This window comes from Moschus berezovskii, chromosome 19 (assembly GCF_049115385.1).
Source record: "Moschus berezovskii isolate FMDL1 chromosome 19, NW_MosBer_1.0, whole genome shotgun sequence".
Classification (NCBI taxonomy): Eukaryota; Metazoa; Chordata; class Mammalia; order Artiodactyla; family Moschidae; genus Moschus; species Moschus berezovskii.
In genome coordinates, this window is record NC_142478.1 from 56,259,701 (window position 1) to 56,287,373 (window position 27,673).

The 27,673-nt window shown below is 43.2% G+C and overlaps 1 protein-coding gene across 7 annotated transcripts in view; it reads left to right on the forward strand.

Annotated features, from left to right (window-relative positions):
- CLIP1 (CAP-Gly domain containing linker protein 1) overlaps positions 1-27,673 on the forward strand; it is a 116,505-nt gene that overhangs the window by 73,242 nt on the left and 15,590 nt on the right. For 6 of the 7 annotated variants that reach the window (XM_088828140.1, XM_088828144.1, XM_088828145.1 and 3 more), the window contains 5 exons: positions 254-419; positions 527-742; positions 7,090-7,206; positions 9,299-9,405; positions 14,579-14,699. In XM_088828140.1, coding sequence (XP_088684266.1) covers positions 254-419; positions 527-742; positions 7,090-7,206; positions 9,299-9,405; positions 14,579-14,699 — 727 coding nt within the window. Of the gene's footprint in view, positions 1-253; positions 420-526; positions 743-3,701; positions 5,970-7,089; positions 7,207-9,298; positions 9,406-14,578; positions 14,700-27,673 lie in introns of all 7 variants that reach the window. The other variant, XM_088828146.1, reaches the window with a different exon arrangement.

The following is a 27,673-nucleotide window of genomic DNA, read 5'->3' on the forward strand; positions in this document are numbered from 1 at the left end:
CTGAGCAGGACACAAAATAATAAACGTTCACACTTAGAGTAGTTGTTACTCTAAAGTATTTATAACCATCACAGTCGTTAAAAAGTATTCTTCAGGACAAGTCAAGTTTTTCTTTTTTTTTGCTAATTCTAGATGTTATTGCTCATAACATTATCATTAAGCCAATTATTATCAATATTATCTTTTAAAGTATAACTCTAGGATTTAAAGTACTCTGGAAAAATCTGACGCTTCGTTTTGAAATTCCTTCTAGAAATGTAGAAGAATTGCAGCTGAAACTCACCAAGGCTAATGAAAACGCAAGCCTTCTGCAGAAAAGTATCGGGGAAGTAACTCTCAAGGCCGAACAGAGTCAGAAAGAAGCAGATAAAAAGCATGAGGAAGAAAAGAAAGAACTGCTGAGAAAACTGTCAGACCTGGTAAGGAGAGAGGGAGTCAGTGGGACTGGTGGCCAGCAGGGCCAGACAGGGTGGCTGGCAGGACAGCTGTGCCCAGGTGATTTCCTCCTGACATGGGGTGTCTGCAGGAAAAGAAGATGGAAATGAGCCACAACGAGTGTCAAGATCTGAAAGCCAGGTACGAGGAAGCCAGTTCCGAGAACAGAGCCAAGCATGAAGAAGTCCTGCAGAACCTCCACAAGCTGCTACGGGACACAGAGGAGCGGCTGAAGGCTGCCCAGGAGGAGAACCGCGAGCTGCTGCAGAAGCTGGAGGAGCTGGGGAAGCAAGCCGACAGAGCCCGAGTATGTGGTGGGGAGGACTGTGTGCCCCGGTACAGTGAGCTTTGTGTCCTGCGCCAAGGTTGGAAGGGTGCTTAGAAAGCAGCAGCGCGTGGAGTGGGCTCAGTGGCCTTCAGTGTGCATGGCAGGAAGGTGACTGACTCTCCTGTGGCTTCAAGTGTTTAGTACCAGCCTGTCTCCCTTCTCAGGGTTGGTTGTAGCTACAGGCCTTTCCACCCTGAATGCACTGTGTAGCCATCACCCCCTGCGCTGCTTCACAAAGAGCCTTCTGTCGTCTGAGCTCTGTCTGCCTGCCTGTAATAGACTCTCTGTCGCGGAAAAGTACGTCCCTCTAGTCTTGGCCGTCTTGCTGCCACCTTGCACCAGGGTTAGGAGAGACATCATGCAGAAAAGCAAGAGACAGAGGCCACACGTGAGGCAGGTGGGCAGGGAATGGAGCCTGGTTGGAAGAACAGACAAAAAAGTCAGAAGGGAGACCTCTGGAGAAGGCTTTTGTATGTCCCCAGGAAGGCACTGAATGCTTATTAACAAGGAAGTTGGATTGAAGGGCTGTGAGAAAACATCCTACTACTGATTAGAACTCGATACATTGAATTTTTTTTTTTGATACATTGAATTTTATTTTATAGTGTCAGGATCGTGTCAGTGTCCCAATATGTTTTCTGACCCTCTTGCTGCTGCTAAGTCACTTCAGTCGTGTCCGACTCTGTGTGACCCCGTAGACGGCAGCCCACCAGGCTCCCCTGTCCCTGGGATTCTCCAGGCAAGAACACTGGAGTGGGTTGCCATTTCCTTCTCCAATGTGCGAAAGTGAAAAGTGAAAGTGAAGTTGCTCACTGCTATTTAAATTGCTCAAAGAAAAGTAAAGTATTGACTTGAATTGTTTTTAATGTGTCAGAGGAATGTTTATATACATGTAGGAGTTGAGTAGAATAAAATACAGAAGAATATATGTAGGACTTAAAGCAGATCCCTGATACTGGGAATGACTGGGGGCAGAAGGAGAAGAGGGTGACAGGATGAGATGGTTGGGTAGCATCACCAACTCAATGGACATGAGTTTGAGCAAGCTCCAGGAGATAGTGAAGGACAGGGAAGCCTGGCATGCTACAGTTTGTGGGTTACCAAGAGTCAGACATGACTCAGCGACTGAACAACAACAAAACAGATCCCTTTTAAATTAAATAGAACACATCATAATATACGTCATGTGTGAAAGATGCTCATTCATGTCCGATTCTTTACAACCCCATGGGCTACACAGTCCATGGAATTCTCCAGGCCAGAATACTGGAGTGGGTAGCCTTTCCCTTCTCCAGGGGATCTTCCCAACCCAGAGATCGAACCCAGGTCTCCTGCGTCGCAGGCAGATTCTTTACCAGCTGAGCTACCAGGGAAGCTACATGCTACCCATCAAGGCTTTCTCTTTTCCCTGTGAAATATCTCCAGTTTTATGAAACATTTAACACTGGATATAATTTCCAGAATTTTGGACTTTGAGGCTCCCTTTATCTTGGTTGCTGCTGCTGCTGAGTTGCTTCAGTTGTGTCCAACTCTGTGTGATCCCATAGATGGCACCCCACCAGGCTCCTCCATCCCTGGGATTCTCCAGGCAAGAATACTGGAGTGGGTTGCCATTTCCTTCTCCAATGCCTGCGTGCATGCTAAGTCGCTTCAGTCCTGTCCCACTCTGCAACCCCATGGACAGCAGCCCACCAGGCTCCTCTGTCCACGGAATTCTCTAGGCAAGAATACTGGAGTGGGTTGTCATTTCCTTTTCCACTTTATCTTGGTAGACACCAGTTTTCTAATGTTTCCCTTAAAATGCTACAGCCTAACCAAACCACAGCATTCTAGAGGTTTGTGTAAAGCCCCGTTAATTTTGTTTGTTGTTTTTGTAAGGATCATTTGGTTAAAATGCCAGAATTGTTTCCCTTCCAAAGTAGTCTGAATATCCGATTTCTGTGAACCTCAGTGTTTGTCAGCAGCAAGGGATCAGCAGACACTTTTGAGAGCTGATGAAACCTTCAGATGTTTTCCCCAGGAAAATTGATATACACATTCAACCAGTTTTGGGTGAAATCTCAGGAAGTTCATGGAGCCCACGATGCTCCCATGTTCCCTAGTTTAATAGCCAGCGAACTATGCCATGCCATCCAGTACAGTAGGCACTGGACGCATGTGGCCATTTGAATTTAAACTAGTTCAAGTTATAAATTCTCCTTCTCAGTCACACGTGCCACACATTTGGCTAGTGGCTACCGCAATGGATAGTGCAGATCAAATCCTTCTACATCATGGCAGAAAGTTCTGGATAGCGCTGGTAGCGACACCGTGGTCAATTTATTTTATAAACCAATACATTTTTTCTAAAGCCCATTTATTTTGGTCATCAAAGCCTAACAAATTAGTCTGCATTTTTTGTAAGTTAGTTACGTGTATCATTGGGACTAAATCAGTCTCAGGCCAGGTTCTTCAGTAAGTAAGGGTCTGTAAGTTAGTTTGAAAGGCAAGAGTTTATAACACCTCCTCCCTCTTCCCTTTTTTGGCTAAAATATACTCACTTTTTGTAGTTCTTTGGATTGTGTTTTTAAAAATTCTTCTATGAATCCCTCCTATGGTAGAAATTACTGGATAATTGGGACAACAGGAAAAGAATCCCATGCCCTGATGTCAAACTACTGTTTATATCTTCTAGTTAACTGTCAGGAGTACTTCAGAGGTTGTTTCAAAGATGAACCAATAGAGTTATCAGCATTTCAAAGCTACAGTTGCTTTGCATTATCCTTTTATGGGCTCTGTTCATCTAGTTTCTTTCCCCTGTTATCCAGATAGTTTCTATGACATTTATCGTAAACTTTTTTTTAACTTCTATGACTCAGGTTATGTTAAGTTACTTGGGCTTGCATTTGTCTGCTTGATTTCATTTTGTTTCCATTCTTTCCATCTTTTGTCTCTGTAGTCGCTAACTTACTTATTAACATCAGCCAAAAGAGAAATTGAACTAATGTCAGAAGAGCTGAGGGGTCTGAAATCAGAGAAGCAGCTTCTTGCCCAGGAGGGGAATGCTTTAAAGTTAGAAAAAGGTTCACTTCTGTCCAAACTTGTAGAGGTGGAGGCCAAAATAACTTTACTTCAGGAGGACCAAGAGAAGCTCTGGTCAGTAAATGAAACTCTTAATTTAGAAAAGGAGAAAGTCTGGGAGGAAAAGCAAGATGCTGAAAAGCTTTATCAGCAGGAACAACTCGATAGAGCAGCTTTGGCAGTGGAGAGAGAGAAATTACTGAAAGAGATCAGTATCGCGCAGGAGGAACTCTTGAAGATAAATACGGAAAATGAGTCTTTGCAGGCTTCCGAAGCAAGCTTGCAGGCACTCACGGAGGAACTGCAGTTCAGCAAAGATATTCTAATGGCCGAGTCTCAGAAGTATCAGGAAGAAAAAGATCGCCTGGAGAATCGTATCAAGAAGCTGGTCACTGAAAACCTCGCGTTGGCTAAAGATAAAGATGAAATTATTCAGAAGCTTCAGAGCTCCTATGAGGAGCTGGTCAAAGATCAGAAGAGCTTGGTGCAGGAGATCGAGGATCTCACAACAGAGAAAAAGTCAACTTTGGAGAAACAGTCAGGGCTTGATAACATGTGTATAACCCTAAAGGTCGAAAGAGATCGTCTTCTTCAGAGCAGCAAAGACCTGCAGTTCGAGAAGGACATGCTGCTTCAAGATCAGGAAAAGCTGAACGCCAGTCTGGAGACTGCCCTCCAGGTCAAACATCTGCTCAGCACGGAAGCCGGCGAGCTCCGCGCACAGCTGGAGGAAGCCAGCAAGGCCCTGAGGAAGGCAGAGCTGGAGATTCTGCAACTGCAGGCCACGAACACGAGCCTCACAAACCTGCTGCAAGAAATTAAGACCAGCCGGGAGATCACAGACTCCGAGTGCATCCAGCTTCTGCACGAAAAAGAGACCTTAACCTCATCCGAGAGAAGGCTCTTGGCTGAGAAAGAAGAACTGCTAAATGAAAATAGGCTCATCAACGAAAAACTCAGCAAATACTCGGAAGAGTCCGCCCACATCGAGATGAACCTGAATGAGAAGATCACGTACCTCACTTCTGAGAAGGAACTGGTTTGTCAGAAAATCACCAAGCTCAAAAAGCAGCAGGATAACCTCGTGAAAGAAAAATCGGTACTGGAGATGAGGAATGGGGATTTACTGGTAGAAAGACAGAACTCCAGGAAGGCCATGGAAGACCTTAAAAAGAAATACGATCAAGAGTCAGCCAACAGAAGAATCGTTGTGCACGAGAAGATGAAACTGCTCAGCAATCTCGATGCACTGAAGAAAGAGCTTCAAGAGAGAGAAAAGGAAAACCAAGAGCTCACAGCCACCAAGTGCGATCTCTCGCTGATGCTAAAAGAGGCCCAAAATGCCAAAAAGATGCTCGAAAAAGAACACACTGACGTACTGCAAGCCAAGGAGAGTTTAAATGCTGAACTCAAGGCCTGCTGTTCTGAAAAGAACACCTTGTTAAGGGAAGGGTTGAATCTGCAAGAAGAATGTCAGAAGTTAAACGAGAAGATCCACACAATGCAACAGTCCCTCGTGCTGGAGAAAGAAGCCAGGTCGCAGGACAAAGAGTCCTCCTTGTACGAGAGCAACAAACTCCACGGGAGGGTGGCGCTTCTGGAACAAGAGGTGGAGAAGCTGAGAACCTGTACCCAGGAGCTCCAGTCCGAAAACTACACGCTCGTCCAAGACAAGGCCAACTCGGAGCAGAAAGTGGCTGACATCATCAAGGAGAAGGAACTCCTGAGTGCAGAGACCGCGCATCTGGCCGCCAACATAGAGACTCTGAAGAGTGACTTTGCTGCCTTGTCCAAGTCTAAGTTGGAACTGCAGGAACTGCATGGCTACCTCACCAAGATGCTGGACGACCTGCAGCTGAACCACGAGGTGACCCTGGCCGAGCAGGCCAAGGCGACGCAGGACAACAGGAACCTCCTGGCCGAGAAAAGAGAGATAATGCTGAAAAAGGATGAGCTCCTGAAGGAGAAGGAGAAGCTGTCCGAAAGCTACTTCCTCCTCCAGAAAGAGATCAGCCAGCTGGCCAAAACCAACAGCCACATCTCAGCCAACCTCCTGGAGTCTCAAAATGAAAACCGTATTTTGAGGAAAGACAAGAGCAAGCTCACTCTAAAAATCAGAGAGCTCGAGACTCTGCAGTCCTTTACGGTAAAGTGGGAGGTTCAGGGATTGGGCCCCTGGCCTTCACCCTGTTCACTAACCCTGTAGTGGCTGAGGGAACGTGCCTTCATTTCCAAAGAAGGAAACGCACCCCATTTAATCACTTGGTCAGATATCTCAAGCTGTTTGTTACCACCTGAAAGGGCAAGTGTTAACAAATGTCTAATTGCTGTCATCTCTCCCCATTAGAAAAGATTGCAAACTGTGAATAAAAAGGATAGATGTTTTTTAATTTAGGGAGAATTTTTCTGAGAAAGGTAACCATAGTTCTTAAAGGCTTAAGAACAATGGTAAAATGGTCACATGTTAAAACTTAGTATCTTCTGTGTGGCTTTAATTGTTTCATAAATCTTCCCTCCAGTTACTGGGAAGGTATAAAGGCAGAATTCTCAGAAGCTGGATTAGATCACATGGAATTGTGATCTAACGCCTTAAAAGACTGTAATTCACTTCTGTGATTTTATTTTCAGTACTGTATCAACTAAGGATTTGTTTCCGTGTGTATATTATCTTTTTTATTCACAGCCATGCTTGTATTCATTGCCTACAGCTTCTCATAGACTTGGTCATTCAGTGCTTCTCATTAAACACTTGAGCCTTAAACACTGTAACCGCCCAAATAATTTCCATTTTTGTTTGAAAAGTTCCCAACTGAAATTCCAAGTGATTTCAAAAGCCCCAAATTCAAGATAGCAAGAAGAGTATTTTAAACTTCTAACAGTAAATATGATTAAGAGAAAATTTGGCCACAGAAGTATGTAAGCCTTTCTTATCAGTGAACATTTCTCTCAAACATAAGTCAGAGTGATGAGCACCATTGTCAGTGCAACTCAGAACTTAGAAGGCGTAGGTTTATAGGGATCTGAAAATACATAAATTGCATATTTCAGTTTGGCTTGTTGAAAAATGGCACAGAAAGTGTCTATAACTTTGTTCTCCTTGTTCATCTTGGTCTGTCTGTCTTGGCATAGGGTTGGTTACCGGCTCACCATCTCTGTGTGATTCCCTTCACCACACAGATCCTGAGCCTTGTGGCCTGGGCGTTAGTCACCCCCTCCCAGGTTGATAAGGGGTACCCTCATTTCTCACACTGCTTTCTCATACTTAGGCCGCTCAAACCGCTGAAGATGCCATGCAGATAATGGAACAGATGACCAAAGAGAAGACCGAAACACTGGCCTCCTTGGAAGATTCCAAGCAAACAAATGAAAAACTGCAGAATGAAGTAATCAGATTTAAATGGCTTTTTGTACAAAGGACAGCCTATCGACTTCATGGAATTCTTGATGACTAACTCAGGATGGTTTACTTTATTTTTTTTTGAAGTGTGGCCTTACACAGGTTTGATCTATGTTAGTGGAGTCGCATGTACACCGGGATGATAATCCTATGAAATAAAGTGTATTACTTCATTACCTATTTAGTAAGATCAGCCTTTAAAAAAGGAGGGGAAAACCCTGGTAGTGTGGGTTTCTGCGATAGTTGTTCACTGACACAGCCACTGAGAGGAGGTACCAATGGCATTCTCTAGCTTTTGTGTTTTTTATCTTAAATCACGTGCATTTTTTTTTCTCCCAACTGCCTCCCAACTTTGAGCCACCGGATTCCATCCCTCAGCCCTGAGTTTGACATAGGCCTTTTTCTTGGCCTATTTCAGTACTGCCTCCCTTATATCTCATTTTGAATCTCATTTTGAATCAGTCACTTCTGGGTCTCAGACAGATTTGTGGTGTCAGGGTAATTTTGATTCTGTCCAAAAGTAGCATTTCTCATCCTTGCACCTCTCTTTTGATTCCCGCCCGCCCCCCTCCCCACACCCCACACCCCATACCAGCCCTTTCTTTCTTTGGAAATCTGTTACGTAAATCCAAAGCAGATTGCTTCGCTGAAATAGTTACGTGAAGTTCTATGGAACTTCAGATGCTTTTTAAAGTGACAGTCAGGTGAGATGCTAAGAAGTTACAGCCAGGGAAGATCCAGACAGGCACACTGAATAGCTGTCGTAAAGATCAGGCCCCCTTCTGATAGCAGAGCAAGGACTGAAATCCATGAAGGCATAAACATTTTGAAATAATTAGATGGGAAATAAAGCTTGACGTAGAAAAGAGTACATTTATGATTGAGTTGACAGTCCTAAGAGAACAAGACTTAAGCTGAAAACATAAATGCATTAAAAATTATGGATGGTACTCGATTGGAAGCTAAAGTAAATAAGATTTTAAGGAATGTCCCTAACCTTTGAAGGCAGATTCAGGGAGAATTCCGTGTTTCAATAATACCCCTTGGTGCCTCGTTACAGCCAGAATACAGATTGGATGAATCATTTTCTGGTCCCACTGTACATTCCATGAATCTGGAATGTTAGGGAACATTAAAAGGAAGATGGTGGTGTTAAAATTTGCAGGACACTTTCCAGGGCTCCTGACTTCCAGGGCTCCTGACCTGTAGCATGTGGTAGGACAGAACGACCTCTGGCTGAAGGAGGTAACTATACAAGTCCTAGAAAGCCAGCATGGCACCAGGAGCACACACTGTATGATGGGTCACCCATGACAAGCTCCCCATCCTTGGGGGCTGCGTACCTAGAACTGCAGCCACCTGCCAGAGCCTGAGGTTGGTCATGTCCCCACTAATTCCAGTAATGTGTCTGCTTTTCCCACCAGAGGCCAGGCCATAGGCTGGCCACATCCCACGTGGGCAGGTGATGGGACTGAATGTGAGTGAGTGCTTTTCAGTCTTGCTATGTGGTCTTTCCCTTTTCAGACTGAAGTTTAGGTGAATAATTAAATCTTTCCCCTTTACAAATATCCCAGGAATTTTTATAATGAGGATTATATAAATTTAAATTTGGCACTGACATTGAAAAATATCATATCCTAAATTACTAGTCTTGCGGGAAGAAAGGTGTTTTCATTACAAAGAATTAGTCCTTGATGTCATGCCTTTGCAATTTATTTCTAATGTTTTTATTTTCTAATGCATGTTTTAAGATGCATCGTACATGAGTAGCAAGCTCAATGATAAATTTTGGAAATTGTATAAAAGTGAAAGAGATCTTTTGCTTTATGTTGCAATTTAGTTTGACCTTTTGGCCAGGTGTACAGGGAATGTCTGACTTAACCTGTGGGGGAGGTTACAGTTTATAATAGATTTGATAATTTGTAATCTCTTCACCCAGGTGATCTTTTTATTTGTTTTTTTGCAAAGGATTTTAATTTCACCTGTCTAATGCACGTTCTCATGAATGATTTGTCTATCCATTCATGTGATTGAAAAATGAAATAATTTCATTAAGTTTTTTTCTCTTGATCTTTAAGTTGGATACACTTAAAGAAAACAACTTGAAAAACGTGGAAGAGCTGAATAAATCAAAAGAGCTTCTGACGGTAGAGAACCAAAAAATAGAAGAATTCAAGAAAGAAATGTAAGTTTACCTGTTATAAAAGAAATTATGGAACTTATTTAAAATTGCAAAAGTAGAAACAGTGCTACTTACTTTTTTCAAGTACTTGACAAGTGTGTATAAAGTCAAAGTAATAGTCTGCGTCCTGCCCCCACTAAATGCCCTTGCAAGCCTTGAGAATTCACCCCTATAACCACTGTGAAGTTGGAACTATAGCTCAGTTACAGGGTCAAAATGAAATATGTGCTGGCTGGTGAGTTACAGTGCTTGGAATTCAAATGTGACTTGATAAAACCTTTTGCAAATACAAGGGGAATTAGGACTTTTTCAAGTAGTATGTTTATATATATGTGGAATCTAGAAAAATGGTAGATGAACCTATTTGCAAGGGCAGGAATAGAGACAGAATGGACACATGGACACAGAGGGCAGGGGAGGGTGGGACAAATTGAAAGATTGGGACTGACTTATATGCACTGCCATGTGTAAAACAGATAGCTAGTGGGAAGCTGCTGTAATGCACAGGGAGCTCAGCTCGGTGCTCTGTGATGGCCTAGAGGGGTGGGATGGGGGTGGGGTGGGAGGGAGTCTCGAAAGGAAGGAATATATGTATAAATCATATATATATGATTCATGTTGTTGTTCAGCAGAAACTAATACAACATTATAAAGCAACTATACCCCAATAAAAGCATTAAAAAAATTAGTATGCTTATGTGGTAGCTAATCTCAACATTAGGAAACATCATACCCTCTATTAATTAATCCCTTAAAATTCTTTCAATAGGGGGTGGGGGAAAGCATGCACTTTGAAGATTATCAAATAGTCTTGATTTTAAGAGTAATCTAATCTTCTGGCATGGACATTAAATGAGCAGAACTTTGAAAGCCTCTTTCTAATCCAAGTTTTCTCATCAGTCTGCTGCCTGTATTTTAGGCAGACAGGCTGCCCATGTTTTCTTTGTCAATACTGCCTTTCAAGTTTGGTTCTTATAACCACTGCAGATGGTTATTTATCTGGCGCTGTAAGTGATAGTTACAGAGTAGATTTCATTTGCTTATCTGTTCTGAGAACTCCTCTGTATCAACTGTGTGAACCGAACATTTAAAGCCAGTTAATCTGGTGGACATTTGAGTAAGCCCTTTCTGCTAGGTACAGTTGAGCTAGGAAGGATCCAAAAATGAATTGTATGTGGACTCTGCCCTTCAAGGGTTTGTATTATTTATTTCCAGTTCTGATCAAACAAATAGATGAGATTCAAACAGAAACAAAAGCATCAATTCCAAACTCCTCTTCCCAAGTTGCCATCCTCAATACTATTTGTTGATCAAGTTTGGGTTAAATTAGTACATTATCTCTAGTTCTTCTGTGAGTTCCTAAAATCCTCCTAAAAGAGGTCTTCTCTGGGCTACTTACCTGAGATGGACAGCTCACAACGCTGACGAGGAATCCTTTTGTCAGTCTTAATTTTAATTATATTTCTCTAGGTGATATTTAAACAGCTCCCAATGGTTCCATTTACACCTATGTATATGTGTAGAGTTGTGGTGGTGGCCACCCGGAGAGGCTTGACTCTTCTGGTCTGCCAAGGCTAAACAGCACAAATAGAAACAACCGTTGCTTTTTCTCTGATGGGGAAAAAATTCAAAGCTGTTCAGAGAAGGGAGGTTCAGCTACAGTTAAGGATCTCCCCCCACCCCGTGACACAGTAGCTCTGCCGGCCTGAGGGTCTGGAGCACTACATTGACTTCAGTTCATTTGTGTCACACAGGCAGCTGGTGAGGGAGGATCTGAGCATCAGGAGAAGATTCCCTCACCAACCTCCCTCAGCCATAATCCCACCTCTGAGCTCCCTGGGCCGTACTAGGTAATGGAGGGGCAGGGCCAGAGCGGGCGTATCACAGAGAGCCCTGGGGAGTCAGATAAAATTCCCCTGTCCTGCAGCACCATGCAGGAGCCTCCTGTAAGGGTCATCACACTGGTCTAGAGTTTATGTGTCCCCGTCCTCACTCAAGTCTTTCTGTTCTGTCTCCACCACTAGTCAGCATGGGGTGGTCTCACTTCTGCCAAGAGAGAAGCTCACTCTGTGTGCCCTTCTTTGAAAGACCCCGTTGAATAACAAAAGCTGAGCCCCGCACCTGTGGGCCCACGGGAGCAAAAACCCACGAGCTGTACTGCCACCCACCTCACCTGGGCCTGCCTTCCTCCCAGGGGCTGGGTTGCCACATCTCCCTTCCCTGGGGGGAATAGTTTATGAGAGGAGGGGCTGCTACTGATAGTCTGCCATTTTTCCTGGCTCGCCAGGGTTATGAGAACCTTGCCTTGTGTCAGTAGCTTGGCACAGCATGGCCAGGACTCAGAGCAGGACACGGGCAGTGGGAGACACAGCGGTGACGTCACGTTCATGAGAAGCCTCGGGAGGGAGGTGTGAGGAGTGGGTTGAAAGCGCCCCCCCAAACACACCCCCAGTGACTCAATGTTCCCTGCCTGAGACTTGGCCACATTTCAGGGACCAGCTGATATAAATGTACTGTGTCATGAGAACAGTGCTGCTCAAAAAGAGACCAGCAGTCATTTTACTGTGCTCTGAGCTAGAGAAGGAGCAGCTCTTTGTGTTTTGCGGTTTACCACATACCCGGGATCTTCATGGCAGCTGGAACTTTTCAGGTGTTTCTCATTACCTGCCAGGACTGGAGTTCCTGGAGGAAAAGGGACACCTCTGCAAACCCAGGAGTTCTAATGGGAACCAGCCATAAGAATCTTGCCCTTGGCCCTGAAAACTCAGACCTTGCAACTAAACGTTCCTTTTCCTCTATGCATTTCCTAAACTGGTTTTAGGAAAACTCTTGATTTTGGCTAGCCATGTCCCATTTTTAGTTGGACTAGTTGGAAAGATAAAAGAATTGTGTATCTCTGGTGTGTGATTTTTGACTCTGAGGGAAAATGATATAAGCAATCTAATTTTTGCCTTTAATTACTCACCTGGCTCAGTAGTAAAACTAGAATATACTAGAACTTCCCTGGTGGTCCAGTGGCTAAGACTAGGTCCTCAATGCATGAGGCCCAGGTTCAATTCCTAGTCAAGGAACTAAATCCCACATGCCACAACTAAGACCTGGTATAACCAAATAAATATTTTTAAAAAGTAGAATATGTTTAGCATGGTAATTATTAAATTTATGGTAAATTCCTCAGTAGAATGTTTGCAAGTCAATATCAACAGTGTTTATTTTGCATCTCAGTTTTAAAACCATGAGTCTTCTTTTGTTTTGCAAGATATCGTTATATAGAAAAAAAAAGCAACTTATAAAATTGTGAGAAATATATTTGTAGGTATTTTCAGAATTATTCCTTAGTGTATGTCCAGGAGTTGGGCTGTTGGAGCCTCCTCCATCTATGAAATGTACATATCTCCTCTGGTCTAAAGAAAAGTTGAAAGGTGTTTCTATATTCAATCACAACTGAGGTCTGTCTGCCAGTTCTACCTCTAGTTCTCTTGATTCTACAACTTGGGGCAAATCTTTTCACTTCCCTGAGCTTCAGTTTTATCATCTTTAAAATATAAATAATAACACGAGCCTCCTTGGGCTTTGAGGATTAAATGAGAAAATATACATGAAATCATACTGTAGATTTTAAAACATTGAACATATATCATTTGTATAAATCTTAGGGCATCTTGGTATTTCCTGACTCCTTGTTTTAATTTTCTTTACTGGGGGCTCTTAAAGGAAACCAAGGTTTTAAACTTTTTTAAAGGATGAAAACCTGTAAGAAAGAACAGGATCAAGAACTTACCACTGACAGGCCACATAAATGCTGAGACCAAATAGCTCCTAATGAAGGTTGTGACCACTTGGGACTAAAAGGTTTGGCTTATGATGATTTCATCATAAGTAAAATCCTCTAATTTATCAAGAATTGATGGACTTTAGCCAAAAGATAAACTTTACTTGTAGTGTGTGTGTGTGTGTGTGTGTGTTGATCCATAATTGAAATCAAGCCTCCCAGCTTTTGAGTCTAAAATTCCTTCTTAGTTTTTCTTCACTTGCTAAATAAACATCTCTGTCAAATGCCAAATTTAATGTGCTAGGAGAATTTTTGTGTCGACGTATTCCCCTATATCTTCACAAGGTCAGCCCCATAGGTATGTTATAGGTACATGGAGAATTAAAAATCAGGAAAACTGCAGGTACCAAGTATTGCCACCCATTAGAAAACTGAGGTTAAAAATAGACGTGTTCATGCATCAGCAGATGGAATCATACCCAGATGACTTGATTCAGAATTCAGCCACGTATGACAGCTCACTAAATGGAGTGTGGCCAGCCCAGACTTAAAATTCATAATTGCATCAAAACCACCTTCTATGGTTTAAAACTAAAATCCAACAATCCAGTAAACTATTTTGAATATCCACATGTAAAGAATAATTTGGGATGTATATTTTCAGTCAAGCTTAATAATGGGAAGAGATTTAATACATACGTCTACTCTGCTCACATTTTATATGCTGATATTCATGATATGTATGGTCAGCAGGCTGTATTTTTATTTGCTTCTTTTAATTACAAGTCAACAGTATGGAAAGAATATAATCAAAATTAAACACTTGTTCTGTAATTAGAAAACTGCATTTCCTTTGGGCATTGCACCTTTAGTCGTCCTGAAAATATACCCAGATTCACGGCAACAATTGATTCTGACAAATACTAGCAAATGGAACTATCAGCTTTACATTTCTTCCTAAAAAAAAAAAAAAAATTACAGATTTGTACAGTTAGAGCAGAATACTGTGGCAACGATGGAAATCACTATCAACGTAGTGATTTTAATTTTCTAATGGAAACAAAGGGAATACCGGCCATTTCGTCTGTCATTTATTTTAGAGAGTAACATTGCTTTTTTGTGTGGGGAGTATTTAGAAGTGGGGTAAATGTGGGTGGTGAGAGAGTAGATGTAGTGTTGATTAGGTTTGGAAAAAAAATGTAATTGTAGGCAGCAGTCCTCCCCCTGAGAGGTTAAAGCCGTTTGGCCCCTCCTGCAGGTAGACAATACTGCCTCCTATTATTACAGATCCTATCAGGCACGTGACCCAGATATATTTTCCCCAGTGCTGTGGAGTTGGTCGTCTCCCACAGTTTCCTTGCCTGTCTTGTTTCTATGGTAACCCCACACTCGCTGTCCTTGCAGAGAAACCCTAAAGCAGGCAGCAGCTCAGAAGTCCCAGCAGCTCTCAGCGCTGCAAGAAGAGAACGTGAAACTTAACGAGGAGCTGGGGAGGAGCAGGGACGAAGTCACCAGTCACCAAAAGGTCAGTGGGCGTCCGTTGGGGTGGGCACCCCCAGCCCTGCCAGGCCAGCATCTGCTGCTGCCTTGGGTAGGGCTCGCGGAGGCTCCTTGGAGACTGTGCTTGATGTGGTTGGGTCATTCCAGTGGGATCTCAAGTCACCTGTGTTTTATGTCCCCTCATTTTCAAGCATGCTGCTATAGCACTTGGGTAGGAGTGAATTGACAGGTCCTTTAAAAAAAGAAAAAACCACCGGCAACTTGCAAGGAGAAAATAAGATTTTTTATCAGATGATCTTATGGCAATGCATTTAAATGGAAAGGGACAGTATGTTTTGCCTTCTGCCTTGGTTTCAGTTTTGTTTTTTTTCTCTAAGGTTTTTTTTTTTTCTTTCATCAAAATTGATTTTAAGAAGAAGGTTCCAAGAAAACAGATTTGGTGTGAAGGTTGGAAGCTGTTTTTAAATAGAACTCTGCTTTTCCTTTAAGTAAAAAACAATGTTTAAACAGCTCCTAAGGGAACTGTGTATACCTGTGTACTGATGCATTGGTTTATGAAATGTGTGTTATACCTGGAATGAACTAGAAGCTAACCACAACCCACTTGTTTCCCTATTTAAATTATAAAGGTTTCTGACAAGTTCATTAAATAGTGAAGCAAAACTGATTTTAAAGAATGCCCTATTCTTTTTTTTTAATTCTCGAATCAAAATGCTAGACTGTTAGCCACATCTGGCCTCAGAGCAGAAACTCAAAAAAAAAAGACATTTTAAAGAGAATTTTACCACGTGGTCATTATTCTTTGCTTTGCATGTCAAGGGGGAGTTTTTTTTCCCCAAGCATACTTTGCAAACATTAATTCTCATTTGGATGGAGTATTCTGGAGTAATTTGTACTGACCGTCCATTGACGTGGCGTCGTTTGTGGTGAAAGCACTCTCTGGAGAGTTGATTTCAGACTTGTAAGTCTTCATTAGAGCTCTCCACAGTGACCCTCCTTCGTGGGAGAAATGGCCCATCCCTCCAGACTCCAGGATGACCAGTGACGCTGTTGGTGATCATAGCTCACACTCAGTGGCTCTTACCTTACCGTGAGACAGGCACAAATACCTGACAGCCGTCCTCCCTATCTTCAAGGTAGTTCCCATGAGCCGGCACTGTCGTCACTCCCATGTGTTAAAGAGGAAACGGAAGCACCAGAAGGTAGTCACGTGCTCAGCCTCATTCAGCCGATAGTGTCGGAGACGCGTGTCAGATTCTGATTTGGGTCAAGGAAAGAATCAGAGTGGGTTGACTTAAATGGGGTCACTTGCACTCTGCTTTGGTCAGTATGTGAGAGAGTGGGGTTCATGAAAAACAGAAGCCCTTGGGCCGGACGAGGTTCTTTTCTTCCTGGCCCAAACCAGTGTGTGAAACCCTGGGCACCTTTGACATCAGCGTGTCTGTAAGGACTCGCAAGGGAAGGATCTCAGCCAAGTGCTGAGTCTGTTTGTCTCCTTTGATCTCATCTCACGGAACATCTTTGGTGGAGAGTGTGGATTCTACCAGTGGGAAGGACACACAGAGATCAGCTTCTCATCTTATGTTGTGACCTTGACTGGACCGTTGATTACATTTCTCTTGTCTGTCATTCAGAACCAGCAAGACTTAGGAGTGACGCCTCACAGTTTCTCAGGCGGAGGTTTTCAGGGCTCCTCTCCATCCACCAGCTCTTCCTCTTTCAAATTTACCTTCCTTTTGAAAAGGTTTTGTGACTAAAAATTTGAAACTCGGAGACTTTGAAGAGTGTTAGGAAATAGCACCTGAAAGAAGCAGCCGGGGCAGTGACTTCGGTTTAAACAGGGGGTGGTTTTGTCCTCTGTGTTTTACTCTGGAGAGAGAAGCAGATGGCTGGAAACCAAACCATGATGGGCTATGACATGAGAGATTGTCCGTGGCGAACACTGAGGAAGAGTGCAGATCACGCTCCACTTGACGTGCGCACGTCTCCAAAAGGTGGAGAGAATCTCCCCATTGAAAGTAACGTAGAAGCACCCTTAGGCCAAAGAAGATTGATTCTTTCATCCACTCTTATTACTCTTACTACATAATCTCCAAGAGTCCGGAGATCTAGACTCCAGCAGTCTACACAAGCCGCTTACTTGTGTAAAATCACGAATTTCCACTTTGTTGCTTGCTGTGGTTGAGCCAAACTGTCCATCAACTTTGTTCAGAAATATACTACGGAGTTGGGCAGAAACCCTATTTCAGAAAAAGAGCTGAGGCGGGGGGGACGTCCCTGGTGGTCAGTGGTTAAGATTCCATGCTCCCAGTGCAGAGGGCCTGGGTTCGATCCCTGGTCAGGGAACTAGATCCTGCATGCTGCAACTGAGACCTAGCGCAGCCAAATAAATTTTTTTTTAAAAAAAGAATTTTAATTGTAGTGCTGTGGGAATATCCAGCATTTCATGCTAAAGTGAAGACAGTAAAGACTGAATGTGGGACAGATAAACACTGACCTGGGCCTCAGTTCCTTCCTGTTCCCTTTGCTCAGCGGCACCACAATTCGCTGACCATGTTTCAGTCGCTGAGCAGATTGCTCTGCTGTTGTTTCATAGAATCATCATACCTACAATAGTGAGGTTACATTATAGGAAGGAAGCTGAGGTTCAAACATGAAGCAATTCACCAAGGACACACAGCCAAGCAGCGGAGGAGCCAAGATCAGAGCTCATGTCTGACTAACTCGTAAGTCTGTTGGCCTGCTACTATCCTTTGCTGAGAATAAAACTTATTTCTTTGTACTTCATCATTAAGTGTTAAGATTAAAAAAAAAAACCCTCTGAGCTAGGAATGGGGTAGGTGGGGTCAAATAATACTATAAAAATGTGCTTTCAATCCTACCATTACGTTTTTTTTCTGCCTTAAATACTTATTTTGCTTAGAAAACCCAAGGGATCCCAGAATCCGTTCTGCATCTTAAGGCTCTCGCTGGGAATATTGGCCAATGGTTTTGATTTCCTCAAGAAGCCCTTCGTGAAGAGAACTATTTCATTTCCTGTGTGTTATTTGGAATTGAGATGATTTGTTGCAATAAAGGAATCCCTGTGTCCCTGTGACAGTGGTTTTGTAGAATGTCCTCTCCTTTTATCATCTTAAAAGCTGATGGTAGGAAGCTCTGAAATCACGAGGGCTGACAGAAAGCAGGACTGGCTGATGGAAGGTAGAGAGATGATCCACTCTGTGCTTCATTAGAACTCACATCTGCCTTGAGTGACACATGGGCTCCATGTTCCCCCTGGAAGAAGTGTTGGAACAGTTGGCAAGCTCACCTGCTCTGGCTCATAGCCCTCGTGAACCTGGCTGACCAAGCCAGAAGCAGAACCCACATGTGCGCATTCTTTGTGGTCTGCTCCATCAGACATTGTCCCTTCCAGTGCAAAATGGGCCTCTTAAGTCCCTTTTCCCAAGCAAGATTTTCATTTTAAGAGGGGAGGGGAGTGACAACCAAGATCAGTTAGGGTTGTGAGAGGCAGAAGTGTTGGCATTAGCTGGCATCACCTGTGACAGAAATCCTTACAAAATGTTATAGAGTGCCTCCTCTTTTTTTCAAAGAGGCTGTGTTAGATTGGACATATGGAATTGCTATTGTTTTGCAATTTCATATGACTCAACCAACTAGATAATATAATTTATCCTTTCTTATGACTGATGGCTTTGAGGATTGTCATTATAATTGCTGTGGACGGTTTGCTCTCACATTGTTTCCCGCCTGATAGCTGACTGGTTTCATGCTGCTTCAGGTTTTGGGTGTGTGCATGTGTTCAAATACACACCGCATAAATGTACTGTTTTAACCAATTTACAGTGTGCAGTTCAGTCGCACTTAGCTGATTTACAGCACTGTGTAACCATCACCTCTATCTTGAACATCATCACCGCCCCCCCCACCAAAGAAAACTCCACATAAGCAGCCACTCTGCATTCCTCCATCCTCCCAGCCCTGCCAACCACTAATCCATTTTTAATCCCTACACATTTGCTTATTCTGGACATTTCCCATAAGTGGCAATAGACAGTACGTGTCCATTTGCATCTGGCTTCTTTCATTGAGCATAGTGTATCGAGGTGCATCCATGCTGTAACCTGTGTGGGAACTTCATTTCTTTTCGTGGCCGAGTTGTATTTTACTGAAGGGATAGACTGCATTTTGTTTGTCTGCTTCAGGTGTCTTAGGCTCCCTCTCCGTTCAGACTGCCTTGCATCCCTCCTGCACTCTCCATCCGTGACAGGAGCTGCTACCTCTCGCCGCCCCTTCGGGTCTTCTGCAGGTTGGGAAAACCTCCTCATTTTCCTAAATGCAGTGCTCAGCCTAGCCACACTGCTGACCCTCGCGGCCCTGTCTTCTCATCTTTGCTTCCAAACGTTGAATAGTCTGTTTTCTGCCTTATTTCTCACCTCCCCCTCTTTTTCCCCAGCCCCTCCAGTCTGCTTCCTGCCGTTCCCAGTGCACTCTGGCGTGAACGTTGGCTTCCCTGTGGTGTCTGCACACTCGGATGGCTCCGTCCACCCTCTGTGGACATTCTGAGTCTCCTCCTTCAGCTTCCTCCACACCATGTGCTCGTGTTTCTCTTGCATCTCCCACCACTCCGCATCACTTGCTATTTGTGTGTCTGCTTTTCCATGTCCTCTCCCTCGTCCCCCACTCGGTGCACTTGGCCTCGCCGCTGGTCGTCATCTCTCCTCTCCAGGTGGCCGTGCCTTCCCTGGTTCGGGTCACAGTCTCCTTCTTGGCTCTCTGTGTGTGGCACTCGGAACTCAGGCTCTCTCCCCACCCAGGACTCCTAGAGCAAGACATGCAGTTTGAGTGAACGAAGGAGTGAACAGGTGATGAAATAAGTTCCTCATTTTCAGCCAGGCCCTTCGGTCCTATTTTGCAGAATAAGATGCAGAGACTGTGAGGCTTGCCCCTTCCACTTTTCTCACACGAGCCCACTCACTTCCAGTCTCCTGACTTTGTTGCAGAGAGTTCATGGTTGCCAAAATCCAAGCACAACATAAGTGGGCCATGCGCCCCGTGTGGATGGTAGATTCGTACAGTGGATTCAGGCAGGGTCACGTGGTTTCAGGATTAAGGAAACCATGCAGTGCATTATTTCTTTTCATAGAGAAAATACTAAAAATAATCCGAGTGATGTGAGTTCTTCTATAGAGGCAGTCACCTTAGGGAGTCAGTTTCGGAATGTCTGATTTATCATTCCCAAACTGCACGTGTTTTCTCCCCCGGGAGGGCTGCAGACACTGAACTGTCACTATGGGAACAATGCTGATTTTTCCCCTCTGGTTATTCGCAGAATGAGGTCACAGTTGGCTTATGGAAACTGGACAGATACTAGATGACTCAGTAACGGTGTTTCATCAGCAGTTCTTCCTCACAGAGGATATGACAGATGCAGTAAGCAAAAGACTTGGGGTTATCATCTCAGTTGATCCGTGAATAATTACCTGCCTTTTACATAAGCCTGCATTCCCAGACCTGAGTGTTTAGAAAGGAAGCACTATTTTTAGCTTGTCATGTTTCATTTTGGAATAGTAGCGATCGTCAGCCATCACATTTTGATCTGGACTGAAGTGGGGGTGCTCATGGGCAAGCAGGGGGTGAGTGAAGGTTGATCACAGAAGCTCTCTCCCTCAATACCTAATGAAAGACACACACTTTTTCAACTATTAAAAGGGGCTCCAGGGGCTTCCCTGGTTAAGAAGCCACTTGCCAATACAAGGGACACGGGTTTGATCCCTGGCCTGGGAAGATCCCACATGTGACAGGCTGACTAAGCCCACGAGTGCCTAGAGCCCATGCTCCACAACCAGAGAAAGCCCACTCGCAGCAACAAAGACCCAGCTCAGCCATAATAAATAAGTAAACGAATAATTTTTTAAAATAATAAAGAATAAATAAATAACAAGAGCTCCAGGAAAATCCAGCAAAGCCAACCAGTTTCCTGTTGTAAACACTGAAATTGACAGTCAGGGAAAGAAACTAAATTGTGACCTCTGTGTTCATAGTGGTAAGAGAAAGGAAAACAGACAGCAAAATTCCCAGAATTTCACTCTAACTCCCCTCACCCCCAGTTTGGAGAAAACTAGACTGAAGGGAGTGAATAGGCAGCCAAGGAAAGATCTTTGAGGCTAAGGAGCCCTCTGCTACCACCCAGGATTCTACCAGACCTGGAAGAAAGTGCTAGTTGTCATTTTCCACAGCTAGTCCAGCCAACAGAATGGCTTAAGTAAGTGAGGGTTGGGTGGGAATGGGTGGCTTTTTTTCCCCTCCTTTCAAATGATGATAAATGCACAGGTAGGTAGTCCCAGTGGGTCCAGCCACTCCAGAACTTCCTCAGGGAAGCCTACCCTCCCTCTTGGCTCTGCTGATGTCCTTAAGCATGTAGTTTTCATCCTCTCAATCTCAATGAGTCTTTTTTTTTTTCAATGACTTATACATGCAGACATTGCAGAACTTTCTGGAAGGAAGCAGGGGGAAGGACAAGCAGAGGGCTTCTCTTCACGGCGTTTATCCCTTCATTTGGAGCGGACCCTCCAGATCTCTGGAATAGTGTCATCAGTTGCAGAGATGAGCCTGGATTCCTGCAGAAAGGGAAGGAAACACAGAGGAGATGAGAGGAGATGTTGAAAGAGCCAACTCATGATGTTGTTCAGTCGCTGAGTTGTGCCTGACTCTTTGCAACCCCTTGGACTGTAGCCCGCCAGGCTTCCCTGCCCTCTCACAGAGCTTGCTCAAACTCATGTCCATTGAGTATGCCACCCAACCATCTCATCCTCGATTGCCCCCTTTTCCTGCCCTCAATCTTTCCCAGCGTCAGGGTCTTTTCCAATGAGTCGGCTCTTCACATCAGGTGGCCAAAGTATTGGAGCTTCAGCTTCAGCATAAGTCCTTCCAACTTGTAATACCTGCCAGGTAATAGAGTTACCTCTATCCCGACACAGTGGGTGAGATGCAGGATCTAGAGGAGAAAGCTCAGAGAGAGACCTATAGCAGACTCTAGGCATCACCTGAATTGCACTCTCCCCATCCTTGCACCAGGCCCTCTGACTACAGAAAGTATAGACCACAGCACCCAATTTTCAGTTGTAGCTTGAACATGAAGATGAAAAGGCTCAGATAAAGTAGGAAGGACATAAAGGACAATTCATTGACATTCAGTTCAGTTCAGTCGCTCAGTCGTGTCCGACTCTTTGCGACCCCATGAATCACAGCACGCCAGGCCTCCCTGTCCATCACCAGCTCCCGGAGTTCACTCAAACTCATGTCCATCGAGTCAGTGATGCCATCCAGCCATCTCATTCTCGGTCGTCCCTGTCTCCTCCCACTCCCAATCCCTCCTAGCATCAGACTCTTTTCCAGTGAGTCAACTCATCGCATGAGGTGGCCAAAGTATTGGAATTTCGGCTTTAGCATCAGTCCTTCCAATGAACACCCAGGATTAATCTTTAGAATGGACTGGTTGGATCTCCTTGCAGGCCAAGGGACTCTCAAGAGTCTTCTCCAGCACCACAGTTCAAAAGCATCAATTCTTCGGCCATCAGCTTTCTTCACAGTCCAACTCTGACATCCATACATGACCACTGGAAAAACCATTAGCCTTGACTAGACGGACCTTTGTTGGCAAAGTAATGTCTCTGCTTTTTAATATACTATCTCAATCAGTCAGTCAGTTCAGTCGCTCAGTCGTGTCCGACTCTTTGCGACCCCATGAATCACAGCACGCCAGGCCTCTCTGTCCATCACCAACTCCCGGAGTTCACTCAAACTCATGTCCATCAAGTCGGTGATACCATCCAGCCATCTCATTCTCTGTCGTCCCCATCTCCTCCCACCCCCAATCCCTCCCATGACCAACCTAGATAGCATATTAAAAAGCAGAGACATTACTTTGCCAACCAAGGTCTGTCTAGTCAAGGCTATGGTTTTTCCTGTGGTCATGTATGGATGTGAGAGTTGAACTGTGAAGAAAGCTGATCGCCGAAGAATTGATGCTTTTGAACTGTGGTGCTGGAGAAGACTCTTGAGAGTCCCTTGGACTGCAAGGAGGTCCAACCAGTCCATTCTAAAGGAGATCAATCCTGGGTGTTCATTGGAAGGACTGATGCTAAAGTAGAAACTCCAATATACTATCTAGGTTGGTCATAACTTTCCTTCCAAGAAGTAAGTGTCTTTTAATTTCATGGCTGCAATCAGCATTCGCAGTGATTTTGGAGCCCAAAAAAATAAAGCCTGACACTGTTTCCCCATCTATTTCCCATGAAGTGATGGGACCAGATGCCATGATCTTTGTTTTCTGAATGTTGAGCTTCAAGCCAACCTTTTCACTCTCCTCTTGCACTTTCATCAAGAGGCATTGTAGTTCCTCTTCACTTTCTGCCATAAGGGTGGTGTCATCTGCATATCTGAGGTTATTGATATTTCTCCCAGCAATCTTGATTCCAGCTTGTGCTTCTTCCAGCCCACATGTGAGCAAATAGAAGGTCTAAGTAGAGCTGCCTATGGTAGGATGAGCAACTGAAAACATACTGTCCCAAAAGAGGAAAAAAGCAAAGAAAGGAACCTAGGAATCCAAAGAGTGATGAGGAATTCAGGCCATGAGAAAGAATTACCCAGAGTAAAATATTGCTCTGTGTTATATAAAAATTTAAATGATGTAGGGACTTCCCTGATGGTCCAGTGGCTAAGACTGGGCGCTCCCAGTGCAGGGGGCCAGGGTTTGATCCCTGGTCAGGGAACTAGATTCCCACACGCAACAACTAAGTGTTCGCATGCCACAACTAAAGACCTTGCATGCTTCAACTAAGATCTGGCACAGCCAGATTTAAAAAAAAAAAAAAAAAACTTTAGTGATGTAAATAAAACAACTGTTTAAAGAGACAATGATGAAATAATACAAGCTGAGTGGACATAAGGAAGAGTTAAGGAAACAAACTGAGGACCAAAGCCATACAGTATCAGAACTGCTAAATATGTCAGAAATAGGGACCTAACAGATGTTTCTGAAAATATACAGAGAATTCTTTAGGTCCCCAGGCAGAAAAAACAGATTCCTTTAAAAAGGAGAAAAAACAGCCAACTGCAGCTGCATTCAATGCCAGAAAAAAAGAAAAACAACATACTGCCTTGTCCCAAGTTCTAATGGACAGAAAATATGATCACGAGCATCATATTCAGGCAGCTCTTATTCAGGTAAGAAGACAGATGTTTCCAAACATGAAAGAACTTGGAAGCTGCAGCATCTGTGAGTCCTTCTGGAAAGTAGCTACTTGCTGATAAAATTGAGCCAAGCAAGACATGATTCAAAATACAGGACTTGGGACTTCTGGTTAACCTACTCTCCAAAGCAGGGGATGCCGGTTCAATCCCTGGTTGGGGACCTAAGATCTCACATATCATGCAGCCAAAACATTAAAGGGGAAAAAAAAAACCAAAAAAAACAAGAAAAAAACCCCAAAGACTTACTAGATTGAGGGAAGCTGGGCAGAGGGACTGGAGGTGAGTACTAAATCCAAGTAAATAGACAGCTAAGCCTGCAGTTTAGGGAACTACAGATGAGGAATGGAGTTGTGATTTCAACTTTTTATTTGGAAATCATTTCACGCTTTGTGGAAAGCTGTGAAAATAAAACACAGAATACTCATATAGGCTAAGGAATTGTTTTTACCTAACCACAGTGTGATTGTCAAATTCACGAAGTGGAACACTACTGTCTAATGTACAGGCCCTATTCCTGCTTAGGCAGTTGGTGGCGGTGTCCTTTATAGTTTTTGTGGGTTTTTTCTTTACCTGATTCAGGATCCAGTTGACTCAGGTCTCTTCAGTCATCTTTATCTGGAATGGTTCTCTGCCTTTGTCTTTTATGACTAAAAAGAAAAAACAGGCCTGTACATATAAAATCTTTCATTTTGATTTTCTCAAGTGTTTCCTCATGATGATATTTGGATCACTCATTTTTAGCAGAAAAATAGCATAAATGATACCCATTATTCTTTATCCCATTATTGGTGATGTCAGCTTTGATCATTTAGTGGAGGTAACTTCAAAATATTTGCAAGACAAAAAAAAAAAGATCAAAGACAAAGGAGAAATAAAAACATACAGAGAATATGACTAACAAAATTTGAGGTGATAGAGTTGAAAGCAAGTGGAAGTATGCAAACTTCCTCATCTTTTACATCAGGATGATGTTTGATATTATTTAAAATTAAAATTTGCTTATATGTAAGAAAATGATATTAACATCTTAGGTTTTTTTAAAAAAAATATTCGATTTAAAAATTTTACAACATAAATATATAGTATAAACCTAGTGGGAGTTCTTAGAAAAGAATATGTCTTTGTGGTAAAGAACATCTTTCTAGGACTTCCATGGTGGTCCAGCGGTTAAAAGACTCCAAGCTGTCAGTGCAGAGAGTGGGGTTCAATCCCTGGTCTGGGAACTAGGATCCCCACATGCCATGTGTCGCAGCCAAAAGATGTTTTGTTTTTTTTTTTAAAACGGACATTTTTCTGCCCTCAATCATTTTTTATATTTACTTTGCTTTTTTGTTTCTTCTGTTAAATTCATATAAAGTTAAATTTGCTTTTTTCTCCTAAATTTGCTTTTTATCTCTCCTCTCTGTCCGTCTTGCTCTGTAGAGAAGTGTGTGTGTGTGTGTGTGTGTGTGTGTGTGTGAGGCAAGACAGTAATATTAATTGTTTTTTCTCTGAAAGGGCTGTTCCACAGAAATTGCCAAATCCTCCTCTTCCTTTCCCCCGCCATTACCTTCTCCACTTCTGAGACCAGGAGTCTGTCTGTGTGGGAGGCTAGACTAGAAATCTTCAGACGCTGGGGCTGGGGCCATGTCTTGTGCTGTCAAGGTAGAGCCGCTATTTTAGGCCTCAGAACACTAGCTTAGAGAAGAGGCTGAAGTCGCCCACGCATGAACCACTTCCCTGGGGAAGTCAGTGACAAAAGCAGCCGCTGAGCCCTGGCTCCCTTGGACTAGCTGAGCAGAGAGTTCCCTCCGGGAGGACCCGGGCTTCTCACTGCCACTGCCAATCACACCCGAGGACAGCGCCAGCTCACTGACTATCTGACACAGTTGTTCACGTGCCACGTAGTTATCGAGTGCCTACCGTGTGCCCATGAGTGTGTGCTTAGTCATGTCTGACTTTTGTGATCCCATGGACTGCAGCCCACCAGGCTCCTCTGTCCGGGGACTTCTTCAGGCAGGAGTACTGGTGTAGGTTGCCCTTTGCTTCTCTGGGGAATCTTCCCAACCCAGGGATTTAACCCACCTCTCCTGGATTGGGAGATGGATTCTTTAGCAGCTGCACCACCTGGGAAGTTATTGAATGCCTACTGTGTGCCTGCCAGTAACAAAGCAGAACATTGCTCCTCCTCCTTGATGGTTTTTAAAAAACATTTGCTTATTTATTTGGCTACACTGGGTCTTGGTTGCAGCATGCAGAATCTTTAGTTAAGGAATGCAAACTATTAGTTGCAGAGTGCAGGATCTTGTTCCCTGACCATGGATTGAACCCTTGGCCCCTGTATTGGGATCCCGGAGTTTTAGCCACTGACCTACCAGGGAAGTCCCTCCAGGAAAACTTTTATTCAAGTAGCTTTTTGTTTTTTTTTAATCCTGAAAATTTACTATTTGGGAGAATTTCAGATACCGATCCTTTGTTTTAGAGCTCATGATTCTAATCACAAAATACACATTTTGAAATGAAATTCAAAAGAAAAGAATAATTACATATAAGACAAATTACAAAGTAGTTTAACTGGACCTGCAGAAGCAGAAGTGTGTGTCTTGACTCTGAACTTCAGCACATCCTTCATGTCACACAAGCTAGTATTTTCTTAAATGATACATTTAAAACAAATTACCCACCATGTTTATCACATTATAGAACAGTTTTGTGGACAGATGAGCTCTTTGAGGTTTTCTGGTTCAGTGTTTCCTCCAGTCATGATCATTTGTATACTATTTTCCCTGCAACATTGTATTCTTAATAGTTTTCTGTAAAATAACCCTTCCTTTTATTTAACCTTTTATTACAAACAAGTTCAGCGATATTCCCAGATATCCAACTCCAAAGGCAGTCAGCTCTTGGTCATTTGTTTTTTGGTAAAGTTTTTTTTTATGATTTTTAAATTAAAAAAATTTTTTTTAATCTTTATTGAATCTTTGTTACAGTATTGGCGTCTGTTTTATGTTTTGGTGTTTTGGTCTCGAGGCATGTGGGATCTTAATTCCCTGACCCAGGGATAGAAACGCCGCCCCCTACATTGGAAGGTGAAGTCTTAACCAATGGACCGCCAGGAAAATCCCTGTTGGTCACTCTTGTTTCAGTTTTACTCTCATTGACCTTCTACTCTTTCATGGATTAATTTGAAGTAAATCCTAGACATACTATCATTTTATCTGTGAACAACTTAATACCTCTAAAAAATAAAATTATTCATTTCTTTTAAATTGTAATGTCATTTTAAAATTAGAAATAATTGGACAGGAGTTTGAGCAAGCTCCAGGAGTTGTTGATGGACAGGGAGGCCTGGCGTGCTACAGTCCATGGGGTAGCAAAGAGTCAGACAGGACTGAGTTACTGAACTGAATTGATACATGTTTGTAACGTGAAACAATACAAATACATACCATTTAAAAGTTATCATTCCTCCTATTTTCGTTTCACTGAGGCAACATTATAAATGGTTGAGTGTTTCTTTGCATAGTGCTCTTCATTTGTGTAGCAGTCTCTGTCTATATAATAATAGTTTTTGTTTTTTACAAAACCTATATTGTATATATTACTCAAATTTGCCTGTTGTTGTTGTTCAGTCGCTAAGTCGTGTCCTCCTCTTTTGTGACCCCATGGCACACCAGGCTTCCCTGTCCTTTTATCTTCTGGAGTTTGCTCAAATTCATGGCCACTGAGTCAGTGATGCCATCCAGCCATCTCATTCTCTGTCGT